General features: G+C 40.9%; 1 protein-coding gene across 4 annotated transcripts; it reads right to left on the minus strand.

Annotated features, from left to right (window-relative positions):
* Positions 1-23,148, minus strand: UBE2D3 (ubiquitin conjugating enzyme E2 D3). Of its 4 annotated transcripts, none has more exons than XM_061478251.1 (8): positions 22,831-23,148; positions 7,931-7,994; positions 7,814-7,845; positions 5,415-5,492; positions 4,457-4,562; positions 3,094-3,187; positions 2,552-2,601; positions 1-1,513 (listed from the first exon to the last, which is right to left on the minus strand). In XM_061478251.1, the coding sequence occupies exons 1-7, from the start codon at positions 22,852-22,854 to the stop codon at positions 2,553-2,555; spliced, it is 447 nt and encodes a 148-aa protein (XP_061334235.1). In that variant the 5' UTR covers positions 22,855-23,148; the 3' UTR covers positions 1-1,513; position 2,552. The 4 variants fall into 4 exon arrangements, with proteins under 4 accessions (XP_061334235.1, XP_061334252.1, XP_061334247.1 ...); XM_061478268.1 differs by having other exon boundaries at positions 7,814-7,859; positions 22,831-22,954; XM_061478263.1 differs by lacking the exon at positions 22,831-23,148 and adding an exon at positions 21,911-21,934.
* Positions 23,149-24,017: the final 869 nt, after the last annotated feature.

Below are 24,017 nucleotides of genomic sequence, written 5' to 3' on the forward strand. Positions count from 1 at the left end.
TTTCTTGTAGAACAAAAATCCAACAGCAATGAGTCTTTATTCACGTTTAGTCACCTGACATGAAGAAAGTGTCTGTTGCATTAAAATAGTCATCAATGTAAATGGCAGCATGGCTGAACAAGTCCTTTTCAATGGTAACGAACATCCCACATAGTAAAGTCACTTCAACACAGCCTCATGACAATTCCCACATCAAAACAGTACTTTATTTTATATTTTTTTGCCTCATCATTACTCCCACATTAAGATCTTTCAGCTGTCAAGTGTACAATGTGAAGAAAAAGGTTCTCAGTCAGCAAACACAGGTGCATCAGGAAGCATCTCCACAATACACCACTTCTGATCTGCTGGGTCCCAAGTCCATCCTTGAACGCTGGGCTCCCAGCACCAAGTGTAGCACACTACTAAGGCTACACTACTATGTTAGCTTATTAATTCTGCATACATCAGGCTGAACAATGTGTCAACCTGCAACAGACTGAGCACTGTAACTGAAAATGGCAAAAGATTTACTCTATTGAACTTTACATCATTATTTGATGTTAAACAATGAGGCAAATCCCAACAGTATATACAAAAACCAGCTTTGCTTTTACAAAAGATTTTGTTTCCCATATTGATTAATCCAGGCAGCTAACTCATTGGTTTATGCAACTTTATTGAAGAAAATAAATCAATTACTAGTAGAGCTATTAGTTGATCACTCATCCATTGACAACTTGCATCATTTATTCAGTGCTTATATTAAACAGTGTTCTGGAAGACAGATTAACTAATAGCTCCAAGCCTCCTAACAAAATTTAAATGAATTACAAAAATGTTCTTAGACCCTATTTTTGGAATACAAGGGATGTTTGACTTCCAATTTCCATTCTCTGTAAAACAAGAACTGGTCATTCCTTTATTGACATGCATAAGATACATCACATTTTCTGTTCTGCTGATGCTATAGATTCAATACCAATTCTCCAGACACATCAGTTATGAGCAAAAGTATATAATAAAACCTCAGTTCTCTAACACTGGAAGGTTTGGAACAAGATGGATGTTGCTACAGCAATGTTACTTCTGTGATGAGAGAAAAATGAACATCCATCTCCCCTCCCCCCTGCAGGTGATATCTTCAGTATCTGTTAGAGCAGTGAGGAATGTTTGTTTTTAACCTCATAACCAAGTTAGAATGAAGACATTGGCCACATAATACACATGCTCCATTAAAAAAAATTCTGAATCTTGGGCAACTGTTCTTGTGTAACTACTTTACAGATTCTAAAAGCAGTTATTGTCCAAAGCTGGAAGAACTAAAGTCTTCTCAGATGAGCATGTGCATGAATGGAAGGAGGTAAACAAAAAAATAAAAAAGATGAGGTCTGATAGGGGAGCAGCCGGATAAGAAAATCAAAAAAGGAACAGTAATTTAAAGTTTATTCCAGCTATAATGTAGGTTATTCTGACTTTAAGGTAGCATCACATGGCATACTTCTGAGTCCATTCCCGAGATATTCTGTTGTACCTGCGAACAAAAACAGGAACAGGTGTCAGCATGAAAATGAATTTCCTGAACAGTCCATGATTACATCACTTAATACCCATCTCCCCATTCCCTTCACACTAAGAGAAGCTTCTTTCTACACTAAGATATACTTGGAACTGAAAAAATGGAAAAACCCTCCCTGAAGTAACTAGGATATCCTCTCATCTACATGAAATGCTAAATTCAAGACAAGCCCATCTGCTAGAAATCTGTTGTGAAAAACTACTGAAGGGGAAGGAAGAGACTACCTGGGGTGGGAGAGGCAAGGAGAGCATTTTGTTTAAATATTCTCCTTAGGTAAACCTTACAGAGTATCACATGCCATAAGTAAAGATTACTTGGTTAATAATGTCACTGGATACAGAATGTCAAATTTCCCATTTTAGAGAGCAACAACACTACGCATTTCTTCACACTTAATATTTCTCTTTCCACATGAGTATATTGCTCAAGCAATTTTAAAAAGGACATTAAAAGAATATTTAACTACACTACTTCCAGAGGAATTGAGCTCACAATTAGTTTATACTTAACTCCATGCTTGTCAGTAAGAAGTTAATTTTCAACTATACAAGCAGAACATAATCCCCATACGTTTTCCTAGTTTGTATGTGGAAGACAGATGCTGCTGAAGAATAAAAAGTTAAAGTTTAGATTGTCTAAATTCACTCATGTCTATGCAAGTGGTCCTGCTACAGGGCATCACTTTTAATGACATTCTGACAAAATCTGGGCAAATACTTATCAGAACAAATTGACAAGCTGTCTCAAAACTTGGTAATTATTTCATACTATCTTTTTTTTTCTTTTTGGCCATGCAAGAGCAGTATCTGTGAGAAATAGTGACTAGCCAATACATTTCACACTAACCACAGATCAAGCTGTTAAATATACAAGTTCAATATAACTGGTGCATCAATTATCTGTTAGTTAATCCAGTGCCTTAGAGCATGCAGCACCCAAGTGCTGACAAGTTTCCATTTTGTTAAATGCACCATAATGTGCACATATTCTTACCCTACAGCATAGCGTATTTCTCTGTCCACTCTCTTGCTAACCTATTGTACCTAATTGGACAAGTATATTTAGCATTAATATTTTATATAAAAAACAATCTACTTCATATAAGTCTATCTGTGAAAACTGTTAAAACCACATAAAGGAAAAAAAAAAGTTGTTTTAACACAGACACGAAAAGTTATGCAGCCTTTTTCCAAGCGGAGCACCACAATGAGGCAGCAAGCTGCTACCAAAAGAAAGTAACAGAATAACAAAGCTAGCTTTTCCTCAATATGAAGATTTGACTATAGTCTATTTATACATGGTAATAAAAAAACCTGGGCAATAATATGCTTTGACATACTGCCACACGTGAGAAAACCCACAACTTCAAAGATACTAATCCCCGTTGTTTTTAAATTATGCACTACCAAGAATAGGTACTCCTTCGACACACAAGTTCTCTCCATCCCAGATTTTCACAAAAGGCTCACTCAACAATAGCTGTGTGACAATGCACTCTTTCAAAGTCTTACACAACTCTGTGCCTCTGTACTTACTTGTCTCTGTCTGTTTTATAGATACGTGCAATCTCTGGCACTAGTGGGTCATCTGGATTTGGATCACATAACAGTGAACAAATGGATAAGAGAACTGTAACAAAAAAATAAAGAAAGAACTGAATTCTCAGGAGCAAACCAGGAGTAACAATCTCAGAAACCATGGAGCACAGATCTTTGCATTAACATACTGTCAGCACAGGATAGAACCGAAACAGCCTTTTCCTGATACAAGGCCAAAATTTGTAATCCACTCTAAATAAAAAGCCCAGAATGACAAAGTTCGTAAGAACTATTTGTTTCCTATTTCCCAATACTTAAGAGCAGTCAGTAAGCACACAAGACCAGCACTATGATGCAATGTAGCGGCCAACAAAATCATGTTATTATGTATCCTGATGACCAGCACATTCCATGCTTTTAGTCACTAAACCCAGAACTTTTAAAAATTATTATTTTCAAATCAGACTGAATTCTTTCCCTGGTTTATGTAAGGTAGCAATACTCTGGTCTGCACTGATAAAACTACACGTACGTTGTAAAGTAAAGGAGATGACTTTATCCTCTGCCCTCACAGCAGCTTTGAAAGAAAAACAATAGTGACTGCATTAAAACATACGGAATCCACATTCAAAAAGTAAACCGATTCCTTGGACAGACAGGAATTACAAGTTCTATAGACAAAGGAGCACTTTGATAGATCTTTTGAAGCCACAGTGACCAGTGGCTTTGAGGCAAACCAAAATTTGATCATAGTCAAAATATCTGAATATTAACTGTTATTTACTACAGTAAAATGACAAAAACTACAAAGCTTCTATTGTAGCACATCAATTTATCCTGAAGTAGAATCAGTAAGCTTAGTTCATGATGTAATACAATGCCACAGTGCGCAATGGCAGAAAGGAATGTGTATCAGTAACAGATTCTTCACTCATTCTACCACAAAGATATTCCAATATAACCCTGCATGTAATTCTAGACTGACTCAGCCAAAAAACCATGCAGATTTCATTACTAAAATGCCTTTAAATTAATATGCAAGTGTGCATCTACATGGATAGATGCAAACAGTTTCCCAGCCTTAACTCAAATATACCACCACAAGCCTGTTTCTATCCTAACACTGACAGATTCCTCTGGGACTAAGCCAGTAAGCTCTGCTAAGAATACTGAAGCAAGGAAGTGGCCAGACAAGGCCTTCAACAGCCACGCAGCAGGCATGAAAAACACATTAAGATAGCAAATTGGCAAAACAGTCTAGAACAAGTAAGGGAAATCAAGAGATGGGTAAGAACTCTATCAAAGCTAAAAGCACAATATTCAACACAAGATGGAAACATTTCTCCTTCATGAAAGTTACCTTTAGAAATAGTTAAAGCAGGAGACCACTGTGATCTTAGAATATCAAGACAAATGCTGCCATTACTGTTAATATTTGGATGATAGATTCTTGTCGTAAATGCAACCTGCAACAAAAAAGATAAAAAAGAAAGAAGAGTGTGTTTTGGTCTATGATGACAATGACATTCCCCTTTCTTCTCAGTCAAGCCATTAGTCATTAGTCAACTTCATTTACTCTAAAACAAAAGGATTAAGCAGTTAAACTGCACCAAATTCACTGAAATGCACCCAAGCCACAACCTCTCACTAGTTCCAGTCACCAGGCACTATTTAAAACACAGCCTCATACTCGCCCTTTCTCTGTTTGAATCACAGGTGCCTGCATCATGATGAAGACAACTCAACAGAAGTGTCTGAACCACAGTAACACTACTATCACAGAGCTAAAGAACTTCAAACACTGCAGCTGCTCCAAGTGTGCACTTTCACATTGACTGAAAATTAGAAGACAGTGCTAATGTTTAATAAATTTAAGTATATTTCACAATTACTGCCAAATTCTAACAAATACCATCTTCACTGACTTTAGGCACTCAGCACGTGCATCCCTATCCATAGTGTCACATTCCTATAGACCAACCCAAACAGCTACACTGTAATACTTGACAGTTCCTTCATCAATAATTCTATTACAGTAATATAATGCTAATGAGTTTTGTACCAAATAAGAAAAAAACCCCACAGACATAAAACCAAACATCATTCCAAGACATTCAAAATTCACACATAAAAATTTGCTCTTAAATACATGCCCGTTCTTGTGGTAGTCAGAGAGGGACCTAGTCATCTAATATACTGTAGGAATGCATGAAAAGAAGTGAGAACTGGACAATACTGCAGCAGAGATGTGACAATTTCTGTCCTGTACTTGGTTCTTTAAAGAATGCTAACTTCACAACTGAGAAAGCAATACTTACCTTAGGTGGTTTGAAAGGGTAGTCTGTAGGAAAGTGAATTGTCAAGAAGAATACACCACCCTGATATGGACTGTCATTCTGTCAAAGCAAACAAATAATTCTATTACCATCTTTACAACTAAATATCACTCAAGATGTTATTTATAAATAAAGAACAGGAAATTTATTTAAAAAACTGACCTCTGTCTCTTACCTACCAAGAGAGACAATTAAAATTCAATTACTGCTTCCTAAGGTAAATGATACAGAACACATACAGGTCACTTTTCATATGGACTTCTCTGAGCTAATCCATAGAAAAGAGATACATGTTGTGGCCATCCAGTTTTCAGTGGCCATGGACAGCTCTAAAGGCCTCCTATTCCCTCCTAAGTTTTGTCCTTGGCTCAGGCAGTGCTCAGTCCTGCAGAAAACCTATGAATGAATACACAGCTAACTCTGCTCCTTGCAAAACAAAAAAATAAACCCAAAACATAAGAAAAAAGCTACCCTTCCAGGACCATTAAAAAAAAAAAAAGATTATCAAGATTAAAGTAAATTCTTCCTCTCTTTCTGCATTCAGAAATTCACCGTAATCAAGTCTGTCTGAGTGCTTACTCCCTGCTCCAAGGAAACAATCATGGGGTAATCCATTCAGGCGTTAACTATTAGAAGTAAAGCAACATGTGGAAGTAAAAAAGTTGAAAATGAACAGAGAATAAATGGAGTGGCTAAATAGGAATTGTGCAAGTTACTAGTTACAAGAAGAAATATGCAAGAAATTTTACTTGAAACTGTAACTAAATTTCTGAAATATAGAGTTAACTATTCTATTCCATTGCTTAACCTGAAGACTATAAGGCTTTTAATTCTAGATTCAGGACTGGGGAACATAAATGAGATATACAGACTACACTTGTGAATTATTTGCAAACTGAATTTTCATATTAATTGCAAGAACATTTCACCAGTGTAAGAAAATAACCACATCTTAGTTAAATACCAGAAAATGAAATTCTGTGACACAAGACAAGGTACTCAAACCTGAAAACACATATACCCTATCTCATCTCTGCTGAAAACCTAGCACTCAAGATGCAAACTCTTGTACTGGGTCAACAGATACTATGCGAGGCCTTAAGGAACCAGAAAGCAACCCTTTTACTCAGCATTTTCCAGGAATACATTTTTAGCAATTACACAAACCCCTCTCAGAATGTGTTAAGGCAACGGAAGCTCTCCTGCATTTAAGGAAATCACAGCTTTTGTAATACCCTATTGCAGATGACTGCCACACCACAGGAGCACTAGAACTACTAACACCACACTTCTGTCAGGATACTGCCCAACCTTGAAACAGGAACACAGACCTTTTGGCAGCACAAAAAGCACATGGGTAAAAAGGAGCTGCATGTTATTAAAACCAGAAGGAGAAGCTAAACATAATAATCCCAGTTTAAATTCAACTGATGTTTAATACCTTATGTCCACACAGACACCAGCCACATAAAATCATACTCAGTATAGTGCAGAACATTCCTTGCTATTTAAGCATGAATATAGCTATTAAACAACTTCAGCATTTTGAGGCACCTAGCTGCAATCAATGAGGACCAGGGACTTTGGAATGGAAAGCCGCTTTTCCAGTCAGGTGAACCTCTAATAAGCACATTTTCCATAGCCACTTCCTAAAACCACATTTGTAACTAAAGTCAGGCAGTTCAGCATCACTAATATTTAATTCCTACTTTGTGGCCTCACCAGAAGCACCGTATTGTAGCTGCAGGTCTACTGGCATTCAGTACTTGCCTTCTCAAATTACAGAAGGTTTTGTTTCCTAAATACAGACAACCAGCCCTGAGAACTCCAGATGTCAAGTGTTTGCAAGTTAAGGTTTCAGTAAGAAAAACATTTGCTTGCTTTATTCTAGCAAGAAAAAGGTCACATTCAGGTTTCAGATGCTTGTTGAACATTTAAGAGAGACTTTTATCCTCCAGTAATAGCCGGATCACATTTCAGTGACTTCTCCCCTTCTAGTCCTAAAAGCATTCAAGATCTCAGTGCACAACACCAGATCAAGTAGAATTCCCCGTTCTAAGATCCAAACAAAGGCATCCCAACTAATTCCTGACACTAGGACCAGCTCTAGTACAAAGTCCATGCTAGATTCAAATTTTAGAAAAATTTAAATGCCAACAAAGTTCCTAGATATTGATAATGCCTAACATTGCTTCAGAGATCATTTCAGCTGAAAGAAATGTCCTCATAAAACATTCCAGCAGTAAGTATCATCAGACTGATCCCCCCCTTCATTTCTTGTAAGGAATACCTCTAGAACTAAAAGGAAAACAAAACCCCCCAGTTTCCTCCTGAACAAGAACTCTCGTTTAGTATCACGTCACAAGAATTAGAATACTTACAGGTCCCATAATTGTGGCTTGCCAATGAAACACTACAAAAGAAAAACTCCGCATTATTATCTATGCATGATATGTTTTGAGTTAGCACAGCAAAACACAGAACTTAGGGTTACTTACTGTCATCTCCAACAGGACCTGCTGAACACTGCGCTGGAGGATCTCGGGCTAAGTCACTAAGTTCCTTTAGAAAAAAAAAAGAATAAACACCATTCAGAGAAGAAATGCTAATGAACTGTCATTTGTACTTCGTATCAGGCAAAAACCCTTAACAGTTTTTCCATATGCAAGCACAGAAGAATGAACGGTAATAGCTATTAGAACCACTAGGTCAGTATCAAACTTGTCTTTGTAAATGACAATCACCACCAAAACCAGCTATGAAGGCAAACAGCTACCATGACTATGCTTTTCCAAATAAATATCACTACCATGAAGACACTCCTGCTGAGGAAGGGACAGAAGGAGAGCAGACAGGGCACAGAACCTGAAGGGGGCAAAGGCTAACCACTTTCTGATAAAAGATTTTCAAGGATTCAGTCTTAGCTAGAGAGGTGGGAAGAGAGAAAGCTGTTGATGAGTCTTCATGAAACAAAGCACTGTGTATGTAATATCTGATATTAAAACTTGGAACAAAAAGAAAAAAAAAAACCAAACCACACAACACAAACTCAGTTTCATTTTCCCCACTACCTCCAGCAGGGATGTATCTTGCATAGAGTTAAGCAGACAGGAAAATGAAAAAGGATGACAAGTGTTGGAATCAGGCAAAATACCTGTATTTTTTATTTTAAACTACACATTTAAGACAACAATGCCTATACAATTCTGAGTAACTGAGCTGCAGAAACAATTCCCTCCCCATTACAGAGGGCACCAGAAACTTCAGATGGAAAATTCCTTGTGTAGTATCGAGATTACTGGTATGAATCAAAGCAGGTCAGCATTAATTCCTTTAAATGCTCTACAAGTTATTTGTTTGGACAGTGTCTTTTTAAATTAAATTTATACTTTCAGTTGGAAGTATGTAACAGGTATCTTCCCTCTCCCCTGCTCTCTTCTGAATCTAAAAATGGCTTCAGGAGCTTCTATAAATCTGCACTTGTCAAGGCATCTAGAAGTCATGAGAAAAAATGGAAAACCTTCAGCCCCTCTCCCGTATATTAAGCTGCATACAGGTTATTTTGCTACAAGTCTACACAAGTAATTAAACAAGAACTTTCCATTACTTTGTCAGACATTTAAGAAACCCAGACATATCTATTATGCTGGAAACACGCACACATTCGGAGCAGACAGCTGTTTTGCCTAGGAATATCCTAACATACATCCTTTAAGTTTCACAAATTCTGCACTTGCTAAAAATCTAGTATGTGTAAACAAACATAAAATGAGGGGAAAAAATATTAATAAAATTAAGTTCTCTGCGACACAAGATACCTCGCTCTTTGTAAGACAACAACTGCCACAAACACAGAGAATAACATGCAGACATCCATATGCTCAAAGAAACCCCACTCCCAAATATAAAAAAACAGATTTCAGTTTTGCACTGGTTATGTAGTAACCAGACTGTCATGTAAAATGGAATTTTATCAGTTTTGATAAGCAATGGCAGAATGAAGTTAATATTACAGTTCATTTCACTGCTGCTTTTATTTGGAAGCGTGGGCAACAGCGCTTTCCAGATGAACACAGTAAATCCATTTACAGTACATTTCTCTACACTCCACAGTTATTACAGAGGATCCCCGTGACAGACTTATTTCTGCCATAAAATATCACTTACAAGGTCCATATGTTATTCAGCACCCTCTGGAAGGGATTACTATGTCAATTTATATTATCCATGCAAAGGCAAACAATGAATGTAAAATAACCTTCATATAGAAAGCTCCTTTAATATTTTGGGGGGGGATATGGGTGTGTGTGTGCTTTGGTTCCCTCCCATTTAAGAAATGCAGAAAGTTTTGTTAATCAGGCTTATTTTTCAACTAAATATATTATCCAGTTCTAAGAATGAGCAATCATTTCCAAAAACTAAGAGTGAAACAAAAGTATTTTGTCCCTTAAAATAAACTGTAGCAATAGAGTAAGCAAAGACACAAACATTACTATTTTAATGTACCTGAATTATTTGATTTAATCAGGCAAGAAGAACAGATCCTGGTTTTTAAGAACGATCACAGGAACTAAGAACCATAAAAAAGCTCTTCATACATTTTATGAAAATTACAAAAACTAGTAGCATTAAGACAAGAAAAGACTGGCATAAAGCAGACTGCTAGAGGTATGTGCATTAGACTAGAGAGCTTTTCAAAAGGTACTACTGTCTTCAAAGAAACAAGAAATAGGTACTTGATAAAGTATGTTAACTCAGGAGGAAAATTAAGAGTGCCTCTCTAATCCAACTAGATAAAGTAAATTCAACTGGAAAAAGTAAACATAAGTAGGACTGCAAATGTAAAACTAACATTAAATTTAATAAGTTCTGGTGAAAAATATGTGCAAACCCCTGCTTCAGTAAATGAAGAATAATTTACAAGCTGAAACCGGGAGTTTTAACATTCCGGTCTCTAGTCATTTCAAAATACATGACCAGAATTACCCCTTTTAACCACTTGAACTGCTCTAGAGAACAAAGAAGCAGTGATTTTCGTAAGCTAAAGGACTGAAGTGCTGTCTGGGCCAAAACACTTCTGTAAAAAACCCAAAGAGCCCTAATTTGATATAGTTCCAAGCAGTTCAAACACGGATAAGGTTAGGAACATAATACACCACTTCGCATTTCAACTAAAGAGCAAGCAATTTACCCACCAAGTTAAAAAAATAAAGCTTCTCTTAGGTACTGCGGCCAGAAGAATAACGTTTGGAGTAAAGCTATTTGATTCAGCACAGTGTGAAGTGCTGTGGAAGAACTCACGCAAATGTGAAACAAACGCTGGCAACTTCCGCCTGCTTACAGGAACACCAGGCCTATTTCACCTCCCTGGTAAGCCTGTGACACTTCACAGCTACATAAAAGGAGGGAGGTTTTTCAAACAACGGAGCAAAAAGTTCTCTTAAAAAGTTAGCCTTCTTCTAAAAGCTACAACCGTGCCGAATCCAACAGGCAAACTGGAATAACTGTCACCTAAACAAGCAGAGGCACATGGGCTGTGATATTTGGAGCACAGTTGAAGCATTTCATTCAAGGAAAGGGAGGAGCTCTTTTTTCTTTTTTTAATTGTTATTTTTTAAAGCCTCCGACTCAGCAGCAGAAACACACAGCACCCCTCCTGCCTTCTCAGCTCAGCCATCAAGAGCAGCTACTCTGCAACGGGGAAATATTTTATCTGAAAAACTCCTGACATCAAAGCGAAGCGTCACCATTTCCATGAGTCAATTAATGACAGCAATTTTTAAGAAACCAGCTCAATTGTTCCCCTGCTTTCCCCTATTTCTCACCAAGAAGGTAAAACCCCTGCTCAGTTTCATTTTACAGAGGTTAACTAGAATTGTAGAATTTAAGTATTCTGTAAAGTTTTAATATATAAGGGCTTTATGCTTCTAATACTCCTTCTACTGAAATACTCATTTTTTGTTTTACTTCTATATTACTTTTTTTTTTTGTTTATATTCAGTTTCAGTAGTGCCTTCCTTTACCAAGAGGTACATCAAGTTGCATCCCAAGCTGTCTTAAAACCCCATCAAAGCAGAACCCATACTTCCTTGGGGTCAGCTCCTACAGTTTTTCACTTTACAGGTGGCCTAAGGAAAAAAAATAAATTCCCAAGCAGCAAATTCCAACAACTTTGCATAGAAACAGAAAGCCAAATTTGGTTCAGAGTGATGTGTTATATGCCTATCGGAAAGGATTAGTCTTGAATTACAACTGTGACTAGTAGTCTCTGGCACTGCCAGAGGTTTCCGGTATAGCTCCAGCAGATCACCATTTCTGTGTCCCAGTTTCCAAATATAAAGTTGTGACAGTTCCTACCTCTCCACAAGGATGATTAGTCACTCAGCTGTTACAGATTTAAACACTCTTTAAGGAGTAAGCATCAACGCTACTGTTAAAGGACAATGGCAATGCAGCATGTATAGGAAGCAATACACATACAATTTTGCAACAGTTTTGGAAAACAGAGATGATTTTCCAACAATTTGGAAATACAGCAACAGTACCCGCCACTGCAGCAAACAGACCTGCTTTAACACAAATTCAGCACCAGGGTCTTCTGCCAGTTTCACAACGTCTGTAGCAGAAAGATGCAGTTTTATTAGTGTAACAGTCCCATTCCTAATCTTCTCCTCTTTCTCTATAGATTCATCAAAAAGCTAACAAAAAACCTTAAACCAGTATTTTCAAGAAAAAAAATGTTTATAGAAGCTACCTAATCTGCTTGTTTTTCATAAATATAGTAACTAACAGAAAATACTGCTTATGCTTCAAGCGAGGGTGGTGAGGCACTGGAACCAGCTGCCCAAAGAAGTGGTGTAAACACTCCACCCCTGTCAGCCAAGGCCACGTTGGACAGAGCCTTTGGCAACATGGTCTAGTGTGAGGCATCTGCCCATGGCAGGGGGGTTGGAACTAAATCTTTGGGTCATTTCCAACCCTAACCATTCTACGATGATCCAAAACACTGACCTGTGAGTGTGAATGCAGGAATAAAATACTATTATATTATAAACTGCAACAGTGTCTAATTTTTTTTTACAGGAAAGCTGCTAAAAACTCCTTAACAACTCCTTTCTAGCAGCTATTTAGAAGATTACGGAAGTCATTTAAAGGAGGAAAAAGATTTAAAAAATTACAAAGGATACCTCACCCAAATATGCATGAGCAAGACAGTGAAGGAAAATGTTTACAGGAACTAGTTGCTTTTCTCACAGATGTTTTCAGGTCTCAGCAAATTCAGTAAGAAAGGATGGCCTGATGCCTACCAAACTGCCTCTTTCAAGGTACCAAATAGAGCAGCATCTGCGTCAGCTCCCTTCCTTCCCATTTGTCAGCATTCATACTCCCTGTGGCACTACTGCTACATTTTTCTAGTTTAAGCTGGAAATAGCCTGGGCTTATTTTTAATGCTAGTAGCAGCTGACTTAAATACAGAGTGGCAGAAGATCACTCCCACCACAGCTTCAGAAGATCACTCATTTTCCTTCACAGGCATAAACTCAGAGTTAAATTTAATATTGATTTGTAACAGAATTATGTTAAAATCATTTACTGCAGCTTGCTGGTTTGTAATCAGGAAAGCGTAACAGAAAAAATGGGGTTGATTTGCTTTAAGTTCTGCCTTGGAGGGCAGGAAAGGTTAAACCAATTAAATCATAAATTCAAACTAAAGAAAATAAAGAACACTTAAGCCAAGAAAAAAAATCAACATTTATTAGAACCCTTGTCTGATATGTCAAACAGGGTATTTCCAACTAAGGATCCAAAAATTCATCACTGCATTAGTCTCACTCATTAGCTCACAGATGAAAACAGCTTTAGAAAAGAAGGATTGAAAGCAGCTATAAAGGGAGGGGAAGACCATTTAAACCTGTTTGAAGATTAAGAAGCATCAACCAGCAAAGAACTACTGCCTCATCCCACACACCTGCATTTACAACAGTCGTTTCAGCCTGAAAATTAATTACTCCTGGAAGCAGAAAATAACAGTCTGAAAGAACACTAAACGTGGATTTTTAAGCCAAATAAGGAAGCAATGGCATGATACACATCACAAGACAAGTGTAAACAGTAGAAAATTATCAGTTTCAAACAAGCTGGCCTTTTAGACAACATTCATTAAATGGAAAAAACAATGCATAATGACAGTGTTCCTGTCATTTCCAAAAAGACACTAGAGCAAACATGCAGAGAAAACACATGAAGGGCAGTCAAAGAAAACAGCAAGGGCCAAAAAGCACAGGACAGTTTTTAAGAAACCAAAAACATGACCAGGAATGTAACAGTTGTGATTGTTCCTATCTTGATAATGCTGCTTGCTCTACTTTTCACAGTTCTCCTTTCTCAAGCCTTTACTACTGGACTTCACAGGCTACACACCACATATTGTTTGTACAGTATCTAGCAACAATATCATAATTGGATATTAAAAGAAAACCTAGAAATATTCATGTTTTAGGCCTCTCAAGGAAGGAAATGCCACGCTGCTGTGCAACTGTAAGCTACTGCATGTGCTTGGACAGTGATACCTACTCAGATGACTACAGGATATCTTTTCAAAGAACCTACCTTTGAATACACAAGCCCTTTGTGAATGAGACTATTGTCTACAGCTCTTCTCCTCTGTTCTGAAATTTGGAAGGCGTACAATGTAGGTAATGGTTTTCAGCAAATTTCAGAGTTACCAGAGCTGAAATGTTTCTCAATTGTATTCCAACCTTTTGCAGAGTTCACCTCTGTAGCTGGACAGATCCAACTGGAAAAGGAGCTCAGTTACCAGCTTTGCTTTCCTGGTCACCCATTAAAGACATTCAGCACAAAAAGGATGCCAACTACACACCTATATTTATGCTCTGAACTCAAAGGTATGGCTTGTTCCTCCCCAGAGTAAGTCAAAACCCGCAACAACAGTCTTACTCAAGAAAATCTGACTGCTTCACACATATCAATTCCAAGGCATTATGACAAATACCATTCCTTGAAATTATCAGTGCTATTAAAAACACATGCTCAGTGCAGGATAAGGGTTGTGCACACTGACTGAAGTACATTGAAAGGAAAAGCCAAGCACTGCTTAACCACCTATCCATTCAATAACCAGGTATTTTAATCCTGGCTTTTCCAAGCTTTTGAATACTGGACCCTGAAACTAAGCATACTGTTCACATGGAGATTTTCCCTGCAAGAACCATAGTCATCTTTGGTTCTATGACCCAGGACTACAATGCAGCCCTCACAGAAGATAACTAGTGTAGATCAGCCACAAGAGAAACTGCAAGATGCACCTAGCTGAACAAAACAGAAGGAAAACAGAAAAACAAAGGAACAGTAAATTCTGTATAGACAAATGTGAAGTGATGTACTTGGAAAGAAGTTTATATTCAAAGGAAGGCACTCTGGCCTGATGACTACCACTCCGGAATGAGATTCTGGCATTGTGACAGACAATTTCACACAAATGCTAGATTAACTAACACTCATTAGATGCCTGGGTTTGGCAGTGTTATGTTGATAGCCTTCCTACAGGCTGCCCACAGTTTGTCAAGGACACAGTAACATACAGTGGAACCTCAGCCACCAGCACTTGACACATCAACCAGAAGTAGCACTTCTGTGCACTGCCCTGGACTCCATGTGACAGAGGCCTTCTAGAGTTTACCAAGCCTCCACAAACAACAATTTTGGGGACTGAGACAATAAAGGACAAGATTTTTTTAAAAAAATCACACACAGCCTTCATAATTTAACCTTGGTAAGTCTGCATTTTCTGAATAAAAATACAAGAACTCTCCACGTTCACAACAAAATATATGGAGAGGAATATCATATAACAGAAAGTTACCAAATATTCTAACAAATAACACATCTGTAATCAGTGTGGTGAATTCATTTTTAGATGTACTCTGACATGTTATCCTGAAATTTAATTACTTAACCTAGTGAACTCTCTCCTTTTTAATAAGTGAAAATCATCTCTCCTTTCTAAAAGGCAGGCTTGTCTTTTATTAGTCCATGTTTTATGCGAATCTAAAGATGCATGTGAACGCTACTGCAATATACCATAGGGGTACAGTCTATGAACACAACTACATGGGGATGATTATACCAGCTTACCTTACAACTGAACAATGACCCCACCATACTATGCTATTGTGCATAATTACCCTTCAAAATGGTTCTGTGTTTTGAACAGCTAGTGGCAGAGATACAAAACTAAGGCCTGTCTATAGGATTAGGTAGTTACACACAAAACCAGCTCACACTGAGCCAAGAGAGCATAAAAAGCCCTAAGGAAACACACAAACAAAGCCTGTTTCTGGAGTGCAGCTGCTCTTAGAGTTGCGTTCTACCTTGGCTATCTAGACAATACTGATTTCTACACTTCTAAAATATATCTACACGTGCTAAATAAATATATAAATAATAATAAATATATAATAAATAGTAATAAATATAAAAAAATAAATCTACACATGCTAAATATATATAAAGGAAAAAGTGTTTAAAATTGTATTTGCGAACAGACCACAGTCTGAATTAGGGGAATGGAAGGAAGCCACTGCTCATCTGGCAAACTGTCATTCAGGAGATTCTACATTATTCAAAAAAGAAATTAAATCTAAGGTTAACTGCAAAATTTGTTTTTCCTTTTATCTGATTTAGAGAATTATCTGGCATTTTTATTCAAATAGGCCAGCAAATGTTGGGAAACATTTATTGCACAAGAGCAGGACACACACTTATTAGAAACCTAAAAGACCTTACAGAATTGATGGCCAACCTAAGTCCAGTTTACAGAGAAAGCTTACTTCAAAGTTCACGGAGCATCTAACACAATCCTCATGCCCTCCACTGGAAAAACCTAAAGCACTTTAGCATCTGCGCTCAGTTCAGTTTGCAACTCTGGTGTCCAGATGCTTGTGGAAAGGATTAAACATTTGTCTTCTCCTTTTTTCACTAGGCCCCAACATTTGCAAAGCAGTCTGCAATCCTCCCATCTTGCTTTCTTAAAACCAGACTAAAAAAAACCATTACAATTACACTGGAAAAAGCTGCAGGAGATCTTTAGTGTGTCTATCATATCACGCATCTCAAAGGGATGAGGTTCAGAACATAGGCTTCCTGTACTCAGAATTTTAATACTAAAGTTTACTGTTGGTAAGAAGGCTCTGAACAACGTCTAAACAAAACACGTAAGAATCCCCTCTACCTCTTTAGCTTTCAGTCCTGCATCCGGCAATGCTGTTTGGCTCATTTTTCAGCATTAAATCTCATCTACATCCAAGTGTTTTATGAAAGGCTGCCAAAGGCATAAACATCAGTTTGAACTTGTGAATGTAATTTTAACTAATTTTGTTGCAAGGCTTCCCCAACACTACCTACCACATTCAATTCAAATGACTGCCCCATAAACTGCCCACTGAAATAAAAGTTTTTTTATAAAAGCTCCTGTACTTGAGTTTGAGATGTTAAATTTAGATTCAGGACAAAACTGTCCAGCATGAGCAACGCAACACAGTTTTAAAGACTCCTCTGGTAAAGCCAAGTTCACAAAAAGCAAGCACATACAAAATGCACTGCTGACTGCAATCATATCTACATTCTCAACTGCCCCTTTCGTTTCTCACACTAATTTCTTTTTTTTCTGGCAGGTTACTTCATCATATCAGTAACAGGAGAAAACACATGCCTGTCACTCAGCCTTTTCAATGTAAGCTACAACATCATAGCCTAAACTATCAACAAAAGTCAGCATATAATGAAATACTAGACCTATTGCTGAAGTGCAGACCACACACCCATGTGCCAGCTCTGATGTACAGGGGAGGGACCTATGCAAAAAACACGGGGCAGACAGTTAGAAGTGGCAAAACTTTAATATTTGCAACAAATATTTACTGGAGATTGTGTATCACCGCCATAATCTGAATTACACAAAAGCTCTACCCTTTTCTACTTCTTACCAGCTGTCACTTGACATCTCAGACAAGGTGAAGAACCTCCATCCTTTCTCTCCTTCACTGGTTCAACCCCAATGGATACAGAGAAAACACTCTCAGGTAGGAATGAAGCCATGCTAGAGGTGGCCTCCACAAGGGACAGAGATGCCTTTGGCAAGAGGCAGTTTACTGCTCTGTATTCAACAGCTGCTACTTACAGCTGTTTACATCCTTCCCCCCTCCCTCCTCCATTGATGTGCTTGCACAAAGAAAGGCATTAGTGCTCCAGAGCTGGTTACAGACTGGGGAGGCTGTTGAAGGGAGCTCATTCTATGCAGCTCTACATCAGCTCTTCTGTAGAAGAAACTCACACAGGGAATAACAGCAAAAGCACCAGCTTACTTTCAAAAGCGGATCTTTAAAAGCTGGAATGATCATAAAGCAAACGTTGACTGGACAACCTCTTACCCTGTATATTATCCCACCGAAATCCTTAACATACTGGAGAACTCTGTTTTTATTAAGGTTTGCAAGAGGTACCCATCTAATGAGTACATTTGAAGCTCTGCAAATTACTTCAGTGAGATTAGAATCCCCTTCTCTCCCCATTCCAATGCACATACTTAAAGATCTGTGCTGACTGGGAACTTGACTTCGCAAGTCTAGTGCCCAATTAACAGGAGAAATCTTCAGCTATTGCAGTCCAAACTTTCTAGTTAAGGAAGCATCAATTTTCCTCCCATTAAAAATAAGCAGTTCTTAAAACACATCCAAGACCGTAAGAGTAAACGCTGCACTTAAGTATGAGTATCAAACCTACCCAATTAAGAAGCAATATTTCTATTTTATTGATATTCATTTCATAGTATAAATATCGCTTCTGACTATTTGGATAAGCTAAACCTTAAACAGAATTTAAGTGATGACAGCTTTCATCTGATGCTGAATAATTTTGTCCTGTCTTTTAAACAAGACTGAAGTTCTTTGATACTAGTGCTTCCCAAACTCCATTAGTGACATCAGAATATTTAAAATCGACCACTGCCTTCTGGCTCTACATGACCCTTCTAACCAGTGAGTGCCATAGCTGCACTGCAGTGTCTACTTGAGGCAAGACTTGGTCTACCCCTGGATAATTAAGGTGAAGTAACTGAAGTAAAACAGGAAATACAATACATACAGAGAATATTCACAAGGGTTTAAAGCATTTTGACTAAGCTCATGAAATGTACTTCATTAGCTAGTTGAGATTAACTTCGAGCCCCTGAGCAGACAATTCCAGTCTTAATTCCAAATATTCATTCAATGCATAAGATCAATCATGTAACTTCAAATTACTGAACTATTTTCAGTAAAGCCCAGCAAACTAAATCCAAGACTCTATGAAAATAAAGTATTGTAGGTTTCATCCAGAGAAGAAAACATAATCCTGAACAGCTTTTCTAGTTTATTGGGTTTTTTTAGTTTCATACTAAGTTTAAAGGAAGTAAGAAGCAGTTTAAAACAAAAGTAATAAGCAAACTCTAGAACTCTTTAATTAACTCATCTTTACAAAAGCTACATCTTTGGTTAAACTAATAATTCCATGCAGTCTTCATTGCTGCGTATTACATCCAATCTCAAAAAAATATGGTTATCACCAGGGTTCGCAGCACTTCTTACTATGAGCATCTGCAGGAATGAGGTTAAAGCTGCAATTAATTATACAGGTAGGAGTAGCACTGGAGGCCATAGCCTTGACGAAAAGCATTATTCTCCACTCCACCATGGTCAATGGAAGCCTTCAATATGAACTAAAATTTCAATAAATGGCTTTGCCACCTTCAGCCTTTAGCTTCCCGGATGCCAACTTCCCCTCAGATTTTCTATTAAAATACCCTGACATAATGATGCCAGGTGCCTTAACCAAATGGACATAAAGCATAATTGGCACAAGTTTTTTTTAAGGATTTTCAGATGAGACATTTCATGCATACACTTCCTATATTAATTCTATTAATCTCCTGCATTAGTTCTACTTTTAGCCTATCAAAACCACCACTCATGCCTTTTATACTACCTCACTCTAATGGATGCGTATAGCAGTGATAAAATGGATGTGCATCAATGATGTAACATCCTCACGTTTTCTCAATTTTACGCATTCCCAATTCTGTACTCCTACATAAATGTTTCCCTGCTGCCAGATCATCATCATCATTTGAAGTGGAAGTGCCAACATGCTGCAATTACAGGATGTTCATTTAGCAGGTACCACTTGACACTTCAGACCAATACCACATGCCACAAGCATGTGTCAAGCATTTACATACAAGTTCATAAATCAACATGAATTTGTTAAAAATTGGGTGGAAAAAAGAGTTGGGGAAAAAATTTCACCCTCAGGAAACAGTTAAGATGTAGGTTCGCATTATTCCATGGCAAAAGCAGTTGCTTGTTATAATAAAACAACTGCCACTCTTGTACAAAGCAAGCCGTACAAATAAAAGCAGTGTTCTGCCAATCAAATGCACGCTGCCCTCAGAGCAGATGGCACCGATGTGACCATAAGCTCCTGCATAGTATAAACTCTCTGGGAATGGCTATGTACCTGACAACTACTTGAGTCTGGAGAGTGCTTTAGAAAGGGTGTTCCAGAAGTAGATAACCCAATACATAACACACAAATACTCATATGCTTTCATTTGCAAGCCAAAAGTAGAATTTGCCAGTTATGTGTTAAGTATGAGTTGATGCATCCTGAACGTATAACATCCTTCAAATTAAATTTACACACACTAACACAGACTGAAAGTCTTGATTTACACAGTATAATAAAAAAACTTTGGTTTGCTAATATGTACATTTAATAAAGAGGGAGTCAGCCAAACAGACTGAAAAAACCTTCACTGATGCATCTGGGACGTCATCTGCTGCAGGAGACAACAAATTCTAGTCCTGACAGGTAATACCGCAAGTTGGACTAAATCAGCTGTGCGATTACAATGTTCTGAGGTCCTGATCTCTCTTTAGCCTGCTATGATCTAACACCAACAGCATACTACACGGAAATGGAGAGTTTCAAGGTCTGATTTGTGACCTTATGACTAGAAGACAGGGGATCCCGTCTCTGTCTTAGCGGTTCACAGGATTAAAGTCTAAATTCACAACTGTCTCGTTGCAAAGTTGGTCCTGCTATTTTTGGATTTCGGCCTCAGTAAACACTCGAAGCCATGCTTGGGAAGAAAGCAACTTGCAAGCAGTGGTTTCAGTTTAGCAAAATGTCACTTTCCAGGTTGGCAAATACAAAATCAAAACGGTAAGCCATATATGAACTTGGAAGTGTACCTTGTAACAGTGTAAACCAATTAAAAATAGCACCTCCAAAAAAAAAAAAAAGAAAATAAAAAAAGCCAAACCCATAACAACCAAAAAACCCAAACTAAAACAAACAAGAAAAAACCCTAACCCACGCATCCCACCAATTCTAAACTCTAGTACTGGGCAAAGGAAGAAGCTTCATACTACACAGTACTGTAGAGTGTAAGGACCAGTAAGCACACTGCTGCAAGGACAAGACACCGCACACAACAGGCCAAAGCCTTAAAGTCGAAGAGATGACTTAGTGATTCAAGAGCCATGTTGAATCGCTTTAAGGTTCTGACCACCAGATGACTACTTAAGTGGAGGTTTGCCTCGGTTCATGTTTGACAATAAATTCTTACCTGCAGCGCCTGAGCGTGTTTCATAAGCATGAGTTGATGACAAAGCATACCAGGGAGTATCCTAGCTGTGTTTCAACTCAAGTGATATCATCCACTAATACAGGGGAACAAGTTCTGATGGCAGATTCAAAAGGAATTGTTTTGAAATTCTTGTGAGAACACAGCCAGAATTCAAAGACAATTCCCTTAGCTAGCCCTAATTCAAAATAGATTTAAAATTTTCGGGGATGGCAAAGCTATCCTTTCACTAATAAATCATAAATAACCTCTTTTTGACTAAAATGCGCCCACGAGCACTGCCAAAGTGATGTAAAAGTACAGTAAGGCTAATAGACGGCAAACTTCATACAGTGCCTCTAAAAGGTGTTCTGTGCACGGAAGTTTAGTTCACCGATTTTAGGACACGCTTTCTGCCATCTTGGCAGGCTACGAGATGTCCAAGAAACTCCTCTCAGCTCTTGAAATACGTAAATGCTCCACGTAGCTCGCGAAGGAGCACAGACCAACAGCGACTTCCCAGTAACGCCACCGCACTTCCATGGCGTTTGCAATTACATCTCAGCGACTCCCGAACCCGAAGCGCTGCCGCCGAGAAACCCTAAAAGCTGCCCCAAGTGCAGCCTCACGTCAGGAGCCTTCTTCCTTGAAAGAGGTTTGAAAAAAGAACAAGAAACAGAAAAACACCCCCACTACCCCCAAAAAGAAAAAAAAAAGGGGGGGGGGAACCCAACCAAGTCCAAAACCAACCAAAACCAACAATCCAAAAGCCCAACAAAAAGAAAACTTTCATCACCTCGGCATTTTTTCCGAGTTAGCCGCGAAGTTACTCCACCCGGCTCCGATTGTGCAACGGCGAGGCGGCGGCGCGGAGCGCGCTCCCGCCCGGCACGGGGGGCGAGGCGAGGCGGCCGGCGATTCCCGGCCGGGTGGAGGGCCGAGGCGGTCCGTGGCGGAGGGGGGAACCCGAGGAGAGGATAGCACGGCGGCAGCCGCTCCGGAGCCGGCAAGAGCGCGGACGTGCGTGGTGTGCGTGTGTCATGTTATTGCAGAAAGCGAGAGATCCCGGAAAGAGCCACAACTAGGCGAACCCGCCGCCATCTTACAATGCGGGAAAGAAGTTGCACGCCAGCGGTGAGAGACCGGCCCGAGAGGCGGACTGCCTGCCCCAAGAAGAGCGGCGATCGGACCGAAACCCTTTCCGTTTCGGTACGGCACACCCGTACCGGCACCATCCGGGCCGGCCGACAGCGGAGGGACAGTGGCGGAGACGGTAACGCCGAGCCTAGGAGGCTCCAGGTTGCACTGACATTTGAGTGTCCCCGGGAGCGGCGCCTCCTGCACCCCGGCCTCAATCGAGCCGCGCCCTGCTCTCAACCGAGTTCCCCCCACGCCCGCCCTCTGTGGCCCTGGCCGACCTCCGAGGCCCCGGGCCTAGGCCGGGAAAAAGCGGCCTCACCGCCCCAGCCGGGCCGCGGCCTCGCCGAAAGGATCCGGCCGCTACCCGGTCTTGCTTCGCCGGCCTCCTGCCTCTCCCCCTTTCGCCCGGCGGTCACCCCCTCCCCCCGAAGCCGTGCCCCTCTCCTCCCAGGCGGAGAACGGGAAAGGAGAGGGAAAAACGGAAAATAGAAATTAACAAAAAAAAAAAAAAAGAAAGAAGCCCGACGGGGGGAGGAGGGTGGCGGGGGCAGGCGGAGGAGGAGCTGCCGCGCTCACCTTGTTGATGCGTTTCAGCGCCATTGTGTGCGAGTGCCGCCGCCGGGCCCGTCTGTGCGCCGCGGTGACTCCGCGCTCCGCTCGCGCCGAGGGGGGGCCGGGAGGGAGGGAGCAAGCGAGGAGGGGGAGGAAGGCGGAGAGGGGGAGGGGGCAGCTGCGCTTTTCCTTCCCCCGGAAACAGCCGAGGGGGGCGCCCGACCGGAGCGCTGCAGCCGCCCTGCGGGCAGCGAGGCCGTGCGCTGGAGAGGCTGCCGAGGACCGCGCCTCCCGCCGCGCTGCTCCGCCACCTCCCGTCAGCACCGGGAGAAATGAAGGGCGTGTGGGCTGGAAGAGGAGAAACGAGAAGAGGCACCGCCTGCCCGAGAAAAAGAGGACGAGAGAGTCCTACACAGCCGCCGCCCGCCAAGCCCAGACACCGCGGGAAGGCGAGAGGCGGAGCCGTGGAGGGGCGGGACAGGGCGAGACACGCCGCCGCCAGCGGCTCTCCCCCCCCCCCCCCGGGGCAGGGAGAAGGGGCGGAGCGGCTGCCGCCGGGTGGGCCGGGCGCATGCGCCGGCGATGCGTACTGAGGCCCAGCCCCGCTCAGGTCCGGGGTGATCTCGCGAGCGGTAGGCGCCGGTTCTTAGCCGGAGGGCGGGGCCGGGAAAGGAAGGTTCTGGGACGGCGCACGGTCTCCTCGGGCAGGGCAGCGCTTCTGCTTTGCCGCTTCTTGCCGCCGACCGAGCGAGGCTGCCCGCGGGTTCCGCTGCGGCTGCCTGGGCGCGGCGGCGCGCTCCGCTGACAAGTCAACACCCCCCCTCCCCCCGCCGAAATGGCGGCGGCGGCCGAACCTCTATCTGTGCGGTGACGCGGTAGCGGGTATCCGTCCGCGCGTTAGCCGGCACCCTCAGCGGTCTGTCAGCGCCGGCGGGTGGCAGTGGGAGGAGCTAGCTTGTCCGCGGCCTGCCTCCGGTCGGACCGTGCTGGGTGCCGAGCATCGCCTGTACCGTGCTAGGTGTTGGAGACGCCTGCTGCGGGCCCTACCCCTTCGCCAAACTCGGTGTCCGTGTGGCTGATCGGTGGGCAGTTGGAAGGGATTGCTTCTGCAGTGGCGCGGCAAGGAGCGAGGCTGGGGCGTTCCATCGGCCTCGAGAGAAGAAACGCCGGCACCTTCGCACCCGCGCCGCTGGGGCTCGGCGGTGCGCCTC

Source organism: Pezoporus flaviventris, unplaced genomic scaffold (assembly GCF_033815535.1).
Source record: "Pezoporus flaviventris isolate CSIRO_AGI_PZ_B2104156 unplaced genomic scaffold, CSIRO_AGI_Pfla_v1 ptg000002l, whole genome shotgun sequence".
Taxonomy (NCBI): Eukaryota; Metazoa; Chordata; class Aves; order Psittaciformes; family Psittacidae; genus Pezoporus; species Pezoporus flaviventris.